Genomic DNA, 14,842 nt, shown 5'->3' with positions numbered 1-14,842 from the left:
TCAAGTCCCGCCAAATTATGGGTGACGTCAATGCGGGCACAGCGCTCCAGCTGCACCGTTCAGGATCCCAGCATCTGCATGTAAACGCACGATGGCGCACACAGCAGCAAGCTCAGACAGCGATGACAGTTTAATTTTGAACGTGTCTGAGAGCTCATATGAGGCTGAAGGATCGGTTTATTTTGTATCTGTTAGAAGTTTAGGAATTAGGTGCGTCAATATGGGCGATCATACGGTCATGTAGCCAGTGGTGGACTGGTATAAAAAATCAGCCCGGGACTCTCGACCGGCCCACTTCGGTACCACTAGTAAATTGTCAACGGGGGGAGTGGGGGATGTGCTTGTGACTTATCCGACCGGCCCACTTCGGTACCGGCCGATCGGGATTCGTCCCGATGGCCAGTCCGCCACTGCAGCCAGCCCAGCCCACGGAAACTGTCAACGGGGGGAGCCTCGCTGCGGGGAAACGGTGGACCTAGTGTCCCGATCGGAGGTGGAATAATAATAATAATATTAATAATAATATTAATATTAATAATAATAATAATAATCCGTGCATTTTATCCATTAATTTCCCCAACATTGTGGTAAAAAAAAAAAACACGTTTAATCCATGTTGGTGTACTACTACAACCAGTGGTGTAGTGGGGATGTTTTTACTGGGTGGACGGGGTGGTGGGTGGACGGGAGACACTATGGACGCGCTCGTGAACTGTCAACGGGGGGGGGGCTTGGGGACCTCTGTGTCGCCTGTCAGCGCAATTTACATGATGCCGTTTAGACAATATAATAATAAAGGGCGGTGCCGGCTGTCAGCGAACCGATCCGGCCTTTCTGGGCGACTATCACTCAAAGGCGGGACATAGTCTCAATGTGTGGGACGCGGGACAAATAATAAAAATGCTGTGTGTGCAGTCCCGCACAGTGCGGGACACCTGGTCACCCTACACACAGTTCTGCCCCTCACACACACACGCTTCAAATCAAGTTGCATAAATGCTTGAGCTACGTTTTTATTATAATTACTGTGAAATCTGCCTATTATGTTTTCGTCATTATTACAACAAACACACACTTGCAACTGATAACACTGGCAATGATTTTAGATGTATTAGACTATTAAAAAAAGAAATCATGCTTCAAATAAGTGGGGTTACGGCGTACCCCCGCGTCCAACGCCCACTACACCATTGACTGCAACTACAAAAAGCTAAGGTTTGTTTTCTCCTCAGGAAATGCAGACCGGCTCAAACAAAATATTTTTAAATCATCATCCTCACGATCATTTAATGTGTCATATGTTCGCCGAATTGACATGAAAGCACTAATAAATGTAGTTTCATCCACTTGAGTTTACAAAACTAATCGATTTGTTTTTATATCACATCCGACGGGAGGAAATTCAGCAGCTCTCACTACCGATTTGTAATCCTAATTTAATCATCATCTTCACCACGATCATTTATGTTTATGTTCGCCGAATTGACATGAAAGCACTGACAAATATGAATATACTGTAGTCAACTTCATTAAAACGTTATTAACGTGCCTAAACTCAGTAATTCACCATTTCTACGCATGACAACCCACTTTGTCCGTGTTTGGCTCTCTCGCCGCACAGTGAAGCGTTCCCACATTGACGTCACTTCCGGCTTCCCCCAAAACCTCAAAATGAGTCGAAGGAATTTTCCCGCGATGTTCGAAATTATTGATATTTATCGGAACGGTATCGCTTTTTCTTTTTTAAACTGACGGTTCGAGATTACTAGTAGCCCACTATTTCATTGCACAACAGTTGTTGGGTTCGTGTCACAGGCTCTTTAATGTACTTAGTTACTTCCCACCTCTGCGTAAAGTACACGTCCCACAAAAGTGTACTTAAGTACAGCACTTGAGTAATGTACTTAGCTACCACTTCCCTTTGTTGAATCAGTAATATTCTTTTTTTTTTTATCAAGTCACTTTTCTGTAAAAAGGGTATGCTTTTATTCTGAAACGATCATGTTGGTACAGTTGTTGCTCTAGCAGCATCCGGTTATAGCCGAACCTCTCCTGTTAGCTGAAATTGGCTTCAACGTTCTAATGTATCTGCGTTTCCCGCTTTTTGTCGCTTCTTACGCTTCTTACTCGTTACCATGACACAATGAACGTTCCAACGTTCTATTATAGCAACAGTTGTAGCAACGGTTCTGTGCGTTCCAGTGCTTTAGTTACAGTAGAGCCAACGCAGACCTCTGTAATTATGTATGGGTAAAATGTGGCTCAATCCACTAATAACCCCTAAACTATGCGTAGTAATAATAATTGTTATTACGAAAAATAATCTAATAATATTAGGCAATTTCTTTTTTTTTGTCTTTGTCGTTTTGGTTTAAACCAGAGTAAAATATTTAACCGTATGAATTCAGGTGAAGGCGTCTTTTCTGACCAATGAACATTGCACAGGCGAAATAGAGCAGCGTAGATCAAATTGAGGATTGATCATCAATAAAAAAAAACAGTCATAAACAGGGCTGTGTATTCTTCGATTAAATAAAAATCGATTTTGGGAAGAGGGCAGTGCATGGAAAAATACGCCACATGAATTTGTCTAAACACCAATAGGATGAAAGCATGATCTTTTTATATTTGTATTCATTTTGATATATATATATATATATATATATATATATATATATATATATATATATATATATATATATTTGTGTTACATGCAGGCTATGATGAATGCATATAGGGATAATAAGCTCTATAGGCTATGGCTCAATGATTGGGACCTATCACTTTACATTATACACCCAAGAACCTCATTCAACACAAAAATGCCATTGATTTAAAAAAAAAGAAAAAGGAAAGCCATCAATGGCTTGAAGAAACAATGGACGATTGAAGACTCATATTACAATGTCTGTCCTTTCTATTTGTGCTCTTGTTTTAAATGTGTCAGGTCAGAGAAAGGACTCTGTGTGACCATCTCTGTGGTTTGCTTGCTACGTGTACACAATCTGCTCTCTTTTACTCCGGCGATTAATCTAAATAAATCCTTGCAAATCCCTATCCTCACCCTCCCTGTCTGTGTTTCTGCATGTGTCCTTCAAAAATCACAACAGAAGGGAAAACGACTCAGTCAACATGTCTTTTTGTCGGATCCCTCGCTGCTCATCAACACTCTCATTTCTAACCTCACATGACACCCTGATTCCATCCCCAGTTCCCCCTTGCACGGTTAACACCCTACATTGTTATGGCCTCAGTGAAACAATGGAGGTGGGACAGAGGGCGGAAGGATGTGGCTGAATGCCTCAGCATAAACCCATGGAAAAAAGCCTGAAGTCACACTTTCCGCATGTGTTCTTTGAAAAGAAACGAGCCTACAGCCAGTCACCCTTAATACAACTACACTGTACAGTACATATTCCATTGTAGTGAACTGCAAAGGGGTGTAGGGCATATTTATGATAGACCTTTATCATCTGCATAGGTTTTGGGATAGTTACAATAGTCAGATGTTTTAAGGAGGAGTCTATTCAAATAAACAGAAAACAGTTGTGGAATTACAAATGCCTTTATTCTTATTTTCTTTGTGATGTGCTAATCCGTCTTGTTTTGGTTTCATAGAATAAACAAGGGGAAAGTGTGTTTTTAAATCCAAATGGGGGGCGCACAAGTTCCTTACTAAGAGAGCACATGGAGCACATCTTCCCCTTCATATATTGAGGTTGTCTATAATGTTGCTGAGAGGGTCGGATTCAGTTCATCTAAATCACTGAGACGATCGATTCTACACGTTGCCATTTACTACCATGTCAAAAGGAAGGTATGCGAATAGCCACTGCAAACCTCAAAGGAAACCACAAATATGTTTGATACTGTCTAAACGTGTCAAAGCAGCAGTCGTCATAAAACGTTAAGCTTCCGGCCAAACCACTCTAAATAAATTAATGTTACTGAGGAACCTTATTCCATTGGACCCCAAGTAAGACACCATCAAACAAAAAATGACAACAAACAATACAACTCAATTGCAGTTTATTCAAAACATTTTCACTTAGGCTACTTCATTACCATTTAAAATGCGCTTGCTTTTATTTTGAAGGCGCTAAAGACGGACTTCCGGTAATGTTTGAGCTTGACACTCTGCTTAGCGAAATCAGAGCTGTGAAAGTGGCGGAGGCGGACATTGTTGTGGTAACAGTCCAGCCCCAGAGGATGAGCAGCGATGATGCATTTACCTTGATCGGATAAACGATGAGATTGGATTTTGGTTTATTTAGTTTTCGCTTGGTTTTTTTATCTAAAGAATGAATTGTTTTTGAAAAAGCTGCTGCACCGACACCACCACCTGGGAACGGAGTTCATTCAGCCGTGGTGAACAGAGCCCAGCCTGCTGAGACGATGCCAGCGACGTAAAATCACAACATCTGCAGCAGGGTGTGCATCCGAGGCTGCTGGATTAAGCCTCCGTGGATCAACCGGGCCTTTTTTTACATTCAGCAGGCCCACACAAGAGCCCATCGGACGGCTACTGCCTTCAAAGTACTGCGAAAGGAGGTAACATCGGGACAGTTGTGTTCCTGGAGGCCTTTGGAGCACACAGCTTGCTGTTGCGAGGATGACAGATTGACATTAATGGGGGTTTCATCCACGACCTCATTAAGACATCATCCACGAAAAACAGCCACCGGGTTCAGCACACATAAGGACTGGAGTCACAGCGCCTTGAAGGAATCCATCTAAGTAAAGAAATCACATGTTTGCGCCATGATTTGGCCTCCGGTGCTTTAGTAATTGCATAGTCTACATATATATCTTGAAAATATGCAGAGGAGGAGGATGTGATGGCTCTGTGTTGAGCATTGAAGCATCCAGCTACATCTCTCTTTCTACAGATTCTCAGGTAGCCTACAATTTAGGTGTAGATTTTTGTAATAGAAAATGGGTAGCGAAGGGGAGATAATAAACAGAGAACTGTCAAAGATGTCTGACGACGATTTGCTGGCGTGCTCCAAAGAGGAGCTGGTGAGCCGGCTGCGTAAAGAGGAGACAGAGAAAATATCAGCCCTCATTCAGCGTGGACGGCTGATAAAAGAGGTCAATAAACAGCTTCAGGGACACCTCATTGAAATCAGGGAACTGAAAGTCATCAATCAGCGCCTGCAGGAGGAAAACGTGGAGCTGCGGGACCTGTGCTGCTTCCTGGACGACGACCGGCTCAAAGTGAAGAAGCTGTCCAGGGAATGGCAGCTGTTCGGGCATCACGCAGCCAAAGTGATGCGGGAGGATCTGGGCGGTTACTTGAAAAAGCTGGCCGACCTGGAGCGTATGCAGGACGGGCTGGTGAAGGAGAATTTGGACCTGAAGGAGCTGTGCCTGGTTCTGGAGGAGGAGTGTGTCAGCAGGAGTGACTCCAGCCCCGGGGGGTCGAGTGAGCTCAACCTGCCCTGCATGGTGATCCGGGACCTGGGGGACGGGTCCTCCAGCACCGGCAGCGTGGGGAGCCCGGACCAGCTGCACCTGGTGTGCTCTCCTGATGACTGACACCAGGTTCATGTCAAATAAGGAAATCGTAGGGGTGATTAATGGAGACACAGACGCTTTGTCAGACAATACAAATCAATTTGGTGCAAATCAAGCATTAGGGCTTTCTGAATGCTGCAACGATGTGTTTGCCACTAGGTTTTCACTTGACAAAGAATCTACCACTATGAACTATTTCAGGACTTTACAGAGACAATGACTAGATGTTTTCCAGATGATAGTGTATCTACATTTTACAGTATTTTTTTTCTAATGACTCCTCTGTTTTGGGGAAATTCTCCTTTTTCAGTGGTCTGTTGTCTAAAAAAAGAAAAAAAGAAATGGGACCAAAAAAGTGGGTCACATAAAATTATCTCATGCACTGGAATAGCCTACACTGGTAGAAGCCTTTTTTCTATTGCACTGGACAGCGTTACAATGGATCTTTAAATCACTGATCTAAAGAGACATTTCAATCCAGTTTTGAGCCATATTTAGTCCACTGAATTCCAATAGCACTGAAAAAGATGAGTTGTGATAAAAGAAAAAAAAAGAAACTATTTGATATTTGCTTTTGCTAGATGCCCAATAATGTGTAATATTTGATGCACTCTCTTCCTCAGGACAGGATCGGAGTGCCATATGTGCATGATGATTGTCACAATGTGTACAGGCCTGTTAACCAGTCTGATGTGAAGGCCCTTCAGGTTTCATGTGGGTGGGGCTGCTGTGCATAAGGATCGAGAGCCTGGGCAGAGCCAGCACACGGGTCATAACGTTTAGGATCAGACATGATAGATGTCCTTGGACCTCACTCAGAGCTGAAGCGAACAAGTTCTGTCACTTTTTTAAAAATCCAACTGGAAACTCTTTGTATCAAACTGGAAGGTCTACAACTTTTAAGGATTTGTATTCTATTCAAGCTGTTTAAATCCACTTGTATTACATTTTTTATTACATTGTTTTCGATGTTCAATTAGCATATCACAGAGTTTGTTTAAGTTGGCGACAGTCAGCTTTGTCTTCTGTATCTCATGCTTTGTATTTACCCTGTAACATTAGGGATAGTCTTAACTTTGACCTTTCTTTATCTTGATTTATCTGTATTAACTTGCATAACTAACCGATTTCAGTTAAATCATAGATAATGCACATGGATTAGAAAATATTTATTTTGTCGTTAGCTGTTTTATTGGTGGGCTATGCTCGTAGTGCATTGAAGAGCTTTAAATACAGTGGGTATGATGACACTTCGACTGTTCTGACCTTTCTTTGTGTGTTTGACTTTGCAGAAACAAGCATTTACACATAACACAGAAACAAAGGATTGATTTCTGCACTTGTTTTTGACCTTCATGTCTAAATGACTGCGTGTGATTGATGTTCCAGCCATGTCACACATACTGACTTTATGGATGTTCATCAGTTTTATTTTTGGATCCCTATTTGCATATTCTGGAGGGCTGAAGAGGGCAGTAATGCTTTCTGCCACTTAGTGATGCACGAAAGTCCTTTGACGGCAGCGCACATGCTGATTTGTTCATGCTTTATAGTGCTCTCACTCTGACTCTCGTTCCATCTCGTTTTTCTCTCTAACCCCATTTTAGTAGAGCAATCCAATGCCCTCTGAGCCGTGTATGTATTAGCATGAGATTCACTTCATTTTGGGAGACAGAACACAGTGTTCACATTCTCAATGTAATTTGCAGCCATCAAATGCTTTTATCAAGTGTCAGTAAAATAGTTGTGATTGTTTTCATTATATATTGTTTCCCTCATTTGCATGTTCATGTACAATGCAAAACACAGTCAAAAAAAGAGAAAGAAAAATTGCAATTATAATTTTTATTCTGACAAGCATTCCTTAACCCAAGACAGCTGCAAAACCTCATGTTTGAAAAGCTTCAACCAACGAACATTACTAATTCATTTCAAGTTAAATGCAGAAGGATCTTCTTTCAATTTACTATAAAATAATTTAATACTCATAAGTCCAAAAGTGTTGCTGTTCCTCTTTAGGTTGAACTGTGTCTTGGTGTTCACAAAGTTTACACATCTTCTTTACACTTTAAATGTTTCATTCTTAATTTAATTTGATGAATTGGTTGTTTTTCAATTCTCAGGATATTCACATTCTTCGTTTGGTTGTAAATAATAACACCATCACAAAGTGTACACATGCTAGCTCTTTATTGTCTGTGCAGTATTACTACTTTGACAAAAATAAAAGTAAGGCACTGCCAAACCAAACCAATCAGAGATGACAAAAACATTTACAAATATATATATTACACTCTGGAAATATAAATATGTGATTATAAAATCTATATTAACTCCTACGGCCCAGCCTTAGTGGTCAATCGTTTGCATAGACAATATTAGGATTTATTAAAGGACTCGTACAAAAATAAGGAACTTTGTTTATAAGTAGTCTATTTCCCTAGCTGAGGACGTTTATAAAGTGTTACAAAACATGATGTAACAATGTAAAAAAGGCATTCAATTCAACATTTACTGTAATATCACAATTATTATATTACTAGTTTGAGTTATAGTTATTTCTCTAGAAAAGCTTGTATTATAAATTCTGCATGCAATGCTTTGCTAATAAACTTCAAACATGTTCACTCTACATAATAGCTTTTAAAATGAAAGGTAAAAGACTCTATATTTGTATCAATACAAAAAATAGTAACATTTTTATCAAAATCGGGCCTCTAATTGGCATATCATCCAAGTAAAGATCTACTTTCTGAAATAAGACATGAAGCTCATCTTGAAATGCTGAACACAATCATCGTTTTCATTTCACACCCCCAGAGATCCCTCCTCTCACACATTAGTGTTTTGTCAGGGTGCTGCGGGCTTTGATCACAGCGTGAGGATGGTCGGGGAGTGCAGGGAGTGATCCGATTGGTCTCCACTGCTGCTGCTGCGGCGGTGGGCTATCCCGCAGGGCTGTGGGACCTGAGAGTGGTGGATGTTTCCATGATGGGAGGAAGCATGGGACGTGGTGGAGGCGCTGGTGTCCGAAGAGGCAGAGGGGTAGGTGAAAATCATACCAGCTGTGAAGGGCGTGAGGGAGGGAGTGGATGTGAGAACCGGAGTGTGGAGAGACTCTGATTCAGAGGCAGCAGACGAGGCAGCCGCTGTTTCACGTTTGGTTGGGATGGTTATCCTCGGTTTAGGCTTCTCTACTTTTGTTGGCTGTCTGGTTGAGGGTCCGGGTCTGCTGAAGTCATGTGGCTCCAGTTTGATGCCTCCCAAAGAGGAAATGGATGGATTTGGGTCAGAATCTGAATCCGATCCCTCTATTTTACAAATGGGACGGTGAGCTTCCAGGACCAGCTCAAGTTTGTCCTTCTCCTTTTCTAATTCTGCTATTTCCTTCTGTAACTTTGACTTTTCATCTTCCAGTATGTCAGTCTCCTACACCAGGAGGAAAGCAGAAAAAGAGAAACACATAAGTAATTTCTCTAATGTGTCTTTGAGACAATGCATTATTTTTAAAGCATTAATGTCATAACATGTTTACAATTTGCACTCACATTTTGCAGTGTGTCTGTTAGCTCCCGACGGCGATTGCGACATTTTGCTGCTGCCATCTTATTCCGCTCCCTTCTTACTCTACGTCTCTCCATCTCTTCTTGGGATAGCTTTAATGAGAAAGACAACAATACAGTTTAAGACAAGATACCCCAGACAAAAACATTTTTTTAATGCACAACTCAGTGACTAAAGTTATTTTGCTTCCATAACTAGTCTATGTTCAGACTAGTTAGGCACTACTTGGGACATGTCTGCATCTGTAGATGTATTTTAAATTGGCCAAAACTAAACATTAGATAAGGTCTCATTTGCATTGCAGAAACGTTGTAATACAAAACAATTGTGTTGATGTAGGTTATGAAATTGGGAATATTTATGGTGAAATTCATGAGTTCAAATGTTTCACCATTTGCAAAAGGGGTGTCTTTCCTAAAAATACAGAAAACGCAGTAGCGATATTTTCTAAATCCCTTTTAATGTCTAACATTTGATTGTGAAACCTTCTTGCTGTGGGCAACATACACAACATTTGAAGTGTAAAGCCAGACATGTTAAAGTACATGACACAGGAGAAATACTACCATCATGTGTTTGCTCTGAGTCATCACAGCCATGGCAGCTAAATGATTTTGAAATGTCTGAGCTTTTGTGCCTTTTGTAACACCCAAACTCTGACTACATCCAGCGTCCTCATGAATAATTGCTGTTGATCCAATATTTCCCGGGCTTTCATTGGTGATGAGTCATGCTCAGTCTCTAGCGGTGACTCAGGTGTGACTCACTGAACATGACTTGCCCCTGTGAGTCACATGACAAGTCTACTTCCTGTACCATAGAATTACAACTCCAGGGAGAAAAAAACTGTGATGTGTGCCAACATGTGCCTGAGGAAACTACAGAAACTACACTTTGCGGAACAGGGTGATGGCTCTAAAGGTTAAAACTGGGTCACTTTAACATCTATGGTATCTTGTTTTTTTATATACTTGACATTGCTGTCCTGCCAAAACACTAATCTTTGCAAACAGTGTGTCACAGGTGATCATTTTACTGAATCAACATTGAGTCAAAGTAAACACCATCAAAGAACATAACCAGTGTGTTTTCCTCCTGGGAGCAAATTATCCTTTTTTAAAAATATATATTAAGTAACCTCTCTACACAATCTTGTCCTTACTCTATTGCTAAATGTATTTATCGGATGTGTAAGTCAAAAGGAAATGACACATAGAGGGTATTACACACTAGTTACACAAATGATTCTGCTCCTCCACACCCCTTACGAACTGCCCCTCCAATAGGGAAAATATGACTCCCAAGAGATCTAAGTTAATACCTCTCAGGATGACAAGTATCACTATTTCTCAACAGCAGAAACACACACAATCCACACTAAACAGTGTCTGTATCAGTGTTTGTATGTTCATAACGTTTCAGATTCATTAAGAAGTACTTTCTTACATGCTGGTCATTCCTGTGCCTTGTCGAAGCAGTAGTGTGTGCAGCAGCTCTTATGACACCTGGTCGGAGAAAATGGGGTGGTGGAGCCAGAGGCCGTGCCCCGGAGAGGGTTGGGTAGGGAGGAACTGGAGATCTTGAAGGGCCCGGCGGATGCAGGATTGAGGGCTGGACCAACCACTGGAGGTCCTGGTTGGTTGTGATGGCATTGAGGCTTGGTACAAATTGACTGCTGCCGGCAATTGTATACTTCTGGGTAAAATAGGTTGAAAAGACAAACACAAAATAGGTTGAAAAGACAAACATTAATAAAGTTAATTTAAGATGGGATCGACTACAAAACACAGAGTCTTAACGCAAAACAATTAAAGTAAACCATTATTGTTGAAAATAATTAAGATCCTTAATATTGAGTTTGACTAATTCCAATATGAATAGTGGTGGAAGAAGTTTTCACATCCTTTTTGTAGGAATAACTGAAAAATAAAATCTCTGAATGTAAATGATTACATAAGTAAAAATCTTCTAAAAAGTATTTAAAAAAAATTCCTATGGTAGGCTATCAAAAGTAAATGTATTCTTATGCAGAATCCAAAGTGTTCTTGTACTAATGGCTATTATTCAGTTTTAATCACATTGAATGAGTATATATTTAAAGTATCTATCTATCTATCTATTTGTATCTTGTAGATTGTCAATATCGAGCTAACTTAGTTTGTATACTGGGTTAGTAGTGTAGCATCATATCATTTGTTATCATATGTCCAAAGTACAACATTTCCCCTCTGAGATACAGTGGATTAGATGTAAACTACAATAAAGAATACAATTTAAATGCTCAAGCAAAATAAAAAAATAAAAATCAGGAGTGTTACATTCCTATTCCTACTGGGTATAATGCCTGTATTCTACTGCACAAAACATATATATATATATATATATATATATATATATATATATATATATATATATATATATATATATATATATATATATATATAGGGTAGCTTGGTATTTACAATTTAAACAACTTGTTGTTACTTTTACAAGAAAGTTAATATTGTGTTTTACCGATTTGACCCCTGACTCTGTGATAACCTATGGTCTAGTTAATTGAAAGTTCACCAACCTGCTCCTGCTGTGAGTTGCTGGTGCTTCCCTGGGAGTGAGACCCAGAGGAGCTGCCAGTGTACGCTGGGTTGCCTCTCCCTTGATTCCCAAAGTTTTGATACATCCTTTCTGTTTAAATGAAAATAAACTAGCACCCGGCTGTGGATATAAAGCCTTTACCTCTCACGAAAAGTAGTTTCGGGATGATTCTCGTGTGTCAATTCAAACTCTGGGCAAGCCCACCTTATTGCGGTAAATCGGTAGAGTCCAAACAGGCACGTCTTCAAGGGGGGAACAAGGAAGAAAATATCGCCTTGCTTTTTTTCAAATCGCCTTAAAACCTCTGAAAACGACTTTCAGTACGTCCTCCCGGGGTTAGTCATATATTTTTAACCAAAAGTCTGGGAATGATTGTGAGGTTGTAAACTCTTAAAGCGGCACTGTATGTTCACCACGCCCCTCCGTAGTTACGGGAAATAGTGCTGTCTGGAACCTCGCACGAATCAAACCACGTGCCGTGACGTAATTGACCATATATGGTGAGAGTTTCCTCCACGCGGGATTCCTCACAGAAACCACTTCTGATGCATTGGTTGAAATACTACTGCAATTTCCTACAGCAGTGGAAGTATTGTCGATTACGTAATAATTAATTTACTCTAACGTTAAATATTTGAATAAAAGGTGATACAAAAAAGTATTGTTATATAAAAAATTGAACACTGTCACTTTATTAACAGATCTGCCAGAAATTGTACCTTTATGATTGTTACTGAGGTTGCAGTAAGTGTTCTGAATTATACTGAAATAACATTCTTCCCTCCATCATGTCATTCTGAAAATATTGTCGTCTATCACATTACCACTAAAAAATACAACCTCAATCATTAAAATATAATAAACTGTGTTGCTTTCCGGCCATGTCAACCCAAACGTATCACTAGTATCTGTGTAAAGGCAGTGACTGACTAAGTTTTCATTTTCAAATAGTTTTCAGAAATTATAAATATCTTGATTATGATGGGAAAACCAATTAGTTAATAGCAGACTTTACCAATGACTTATGTAAGCATGAAATTGTGGACTTTAATATGTTATACCAGTACAAACACTTTTACATAACAAAGAGCAAATTCCACTATTTGTCGACTGTATAACTGTCTGGTCTGATAGTAGTTAAAACTCTTATTATGAGACAGCAGAAAGAAAAAAAATGCTAACATTTTATCTTAAATATGAACTTTAAGATTACATATCTGCTCCAGGATCAGTTATGAAACAGATCATAAAGTAGGGATAAAGCTAGAAGCATGAGCCTAATGGTGGTGAGGTCTTGGGTCTTTGGTAGTCACTTTCACTACAAAAACCACATCAACACACAAGCATGCCTGTGGAGATGAGTCAGTGCATCGCCACAGTGCTTCTCAATTAATTCACTAACCGTTTCAACAACAGATTTTTTTACTATCAAGCACAAAATAGACGAGATTCAAAAGCTGCATGCTGTAGATTCAGTAAGCTTAGGCTGTCACAGCAGCTGCTGACCTTGCAGTCCCCAAGGACAGAGTTCCCGGCAAAGGCACATTTCTCCTCACTGCTGATACACCAGTGTCTCACATTACTCCTAATTCTACTCTGTACTGTAGGAATAAGAAGTGTGGAATATTAATGTTTTTTTAAAAGAGTCACTAAAGATAATTGCAAAGACGGTTTGTGATAAATCTTTTAGGTGGGAAAAGGAGAATCTTTTTGTATATTACTAACCCTCATCTACAGAGAAGTTAAGACGTTGAATCGTGGCCTTCTGTCTCTTCATAACTTATGAATGAGGAGGATAGATACAATGGAGTTAAACTGAAACTGCCGCAAGCATGACATTGAATAAAGCATGCCTGTTGCTTATTGGTCCATTTCACTGCCAAGTTTTACATTTCAACAATATTTCACCCCTGTGATAATGAGGAAAAATATACATGTTTTATTGTCAATGTGGTTGATGGTATCATCGGAAGAGATATGGGGTAAAGGTGAGAGTCTGATGACTAAAGCTTCAGGAATGCTATGAGGCCAAACAGGCTGTGTCTCTAATTGTGACAAGTCCCAACATGTCGGTCAACTTTTTTCTCCTGATTGCAGCGTCATTCCTCCACCAGCTGTTCCTTTATCTCTTTTTTTATTAGATAATGTCTGCGCATCAGACATGCCCACTTTAGTGAGTAACGTACTGAATTTAATATTTTGAATTTTGTATATTACATGTTAGCATATGAGTGGTTTTCACTCCATGTTTTCCCTACAAAAGATAACCATTTTCTGGAGGGGAAAAATAAAGTTTAGATTCCAATACCATTTACTCATCCTAAAAAACTCCCCCACACCCACCCACACATCCCACACACAAACATGCCTCACAAAGCATTAAAAATCCTCATGCCACACACTTTTTTAATTTGGTTTAGTGGGTGTTAAATTCACACCTTAATTGTTTTGCTGTGACTGTACAGTGCATATTGTTACATGCCTAAACAAAGTATGTAAAGTTTACTGGTAGTAAAATAAATGTCGATTCAAATCTATAAAAGTGGTAATAGTATTTCAATAATGTAATTAAAATACTGTAAAAGGGTATGGGAAATATTTTTATAACATATTATATATTTTCAGCTTGGCATTGAAATAGTATTGTATAGATGCATAGTCAAATGTATTAAGGTTATGTTAGTAAAATACTTTTGAAGTAATAGCAACAACTTGTTCTTAAGTGGCCAACATGAAAGTAGTGGAATTGTGGCTGGTCCAGATGGAGTTCATTTAACTGCATTATTTGACTACTGTTTAGTATTTTTACGTTTAATTAACTTGTTTTAAATGTTCAAATAATGAAGCATAGGTACTGTATAAAAGGTGCTAAAAATGAAAATAATCTAACTACAAGTATCTCAAAATTGGACATACGGACATTATTTTTGTAAATTTACTTTAAAACCTTTCAACCGTTACTTTTTTAAATCTATCTTTACTTGTATAACAATGTTGTAGATTGCAACCATCTGTTTTTATTGCAACCAAATGAGTATGTCTTATGAATGCTGACCTTTACATCATGCCTGTTGTGATGGTCTTGCTCAGGCGTGTACAGTAGGGTCTAGCAGTGGATTAAACATACTTGTGCAGTCTCACAGCTAGAAATACTTTGTTATAATTCAAA

At 39.4% G+C, this 14,842-nt stretch overlaps 2 protein-coding genes across 3 annotated transcripts; one reads left to right on the top strand and one right to left on the bottom strand.

Moving 5' to 3' along the window:
* The first annotated feature begins 4,141 nt into the window (after positions 1–4,141).
* On the top strand, positions 4,142–6,767 carry ccdc85b (coiled-coil domain containing 85B). Its single transcript, XM_079670606.1, has one exon. The coding sequence runs from the start codon at positions 4,936–4,938 to the stop codon at positions 5,536–5,538; it is 603 nt and encodes a 200-aa protein (XP_079526732.1). The 5' UTR covers positions 4,142–4,935; the 3' UTR covers positions 5,539–6,767.
* A 923-nt stretch (positions 6,768–7,690) lies between these two features.
* On the bottom strand, positions 7,691–14,800 carry fosl1a (FOS like 1, AP-1 transcription factor subunit a). Of its 2 annotated transcripts, none has more exons than XM_079670603.1 (4): positions 11,654–14,800; positions 10,528–10,776; positions 9,066–9,173; positions 7,691–8,946 (listed from the first exon to the last, which is right to left on the bottom strand). In XM_079670603.1, the coding sequence occupies exons 1-4, from the start codon at positions 11,756–11,758 to the stop codon at positions 8,389–8,391; spliced, it is 1,020 nt and encodes a 339-aa protein (XP_079526729.1). In that variant the 5' UTR covers positions 11,759–14,800; the 3' UTR covers positions 7,691–8,388. The 2 variants fall into 2 exon arrangements, with proteins under 2 accessions (XP_079526729.1, XP_079526730.1); XM_079670604.1 differs by having other exon boundaries at positions 10,528–10,773.
* Positions 14,801–14,842: the final 42 nt, after the last annotated feature.

This window comes from Notothenia rossii (genome assembly GCF_949606895.1).
Source record: "Notothenia rossii genome assembly, chromosome: 3".
NCBI lineage: Eukaryota > Metazoa > Chordata > Actinopteri > Perciformes > Nototheniidae > Notothenia > Notothenia rossii.
Note: the sequence above shows the minus strand (reverse complement) of the source record. Positions and strands in the feature narration are given on the sequence as shown.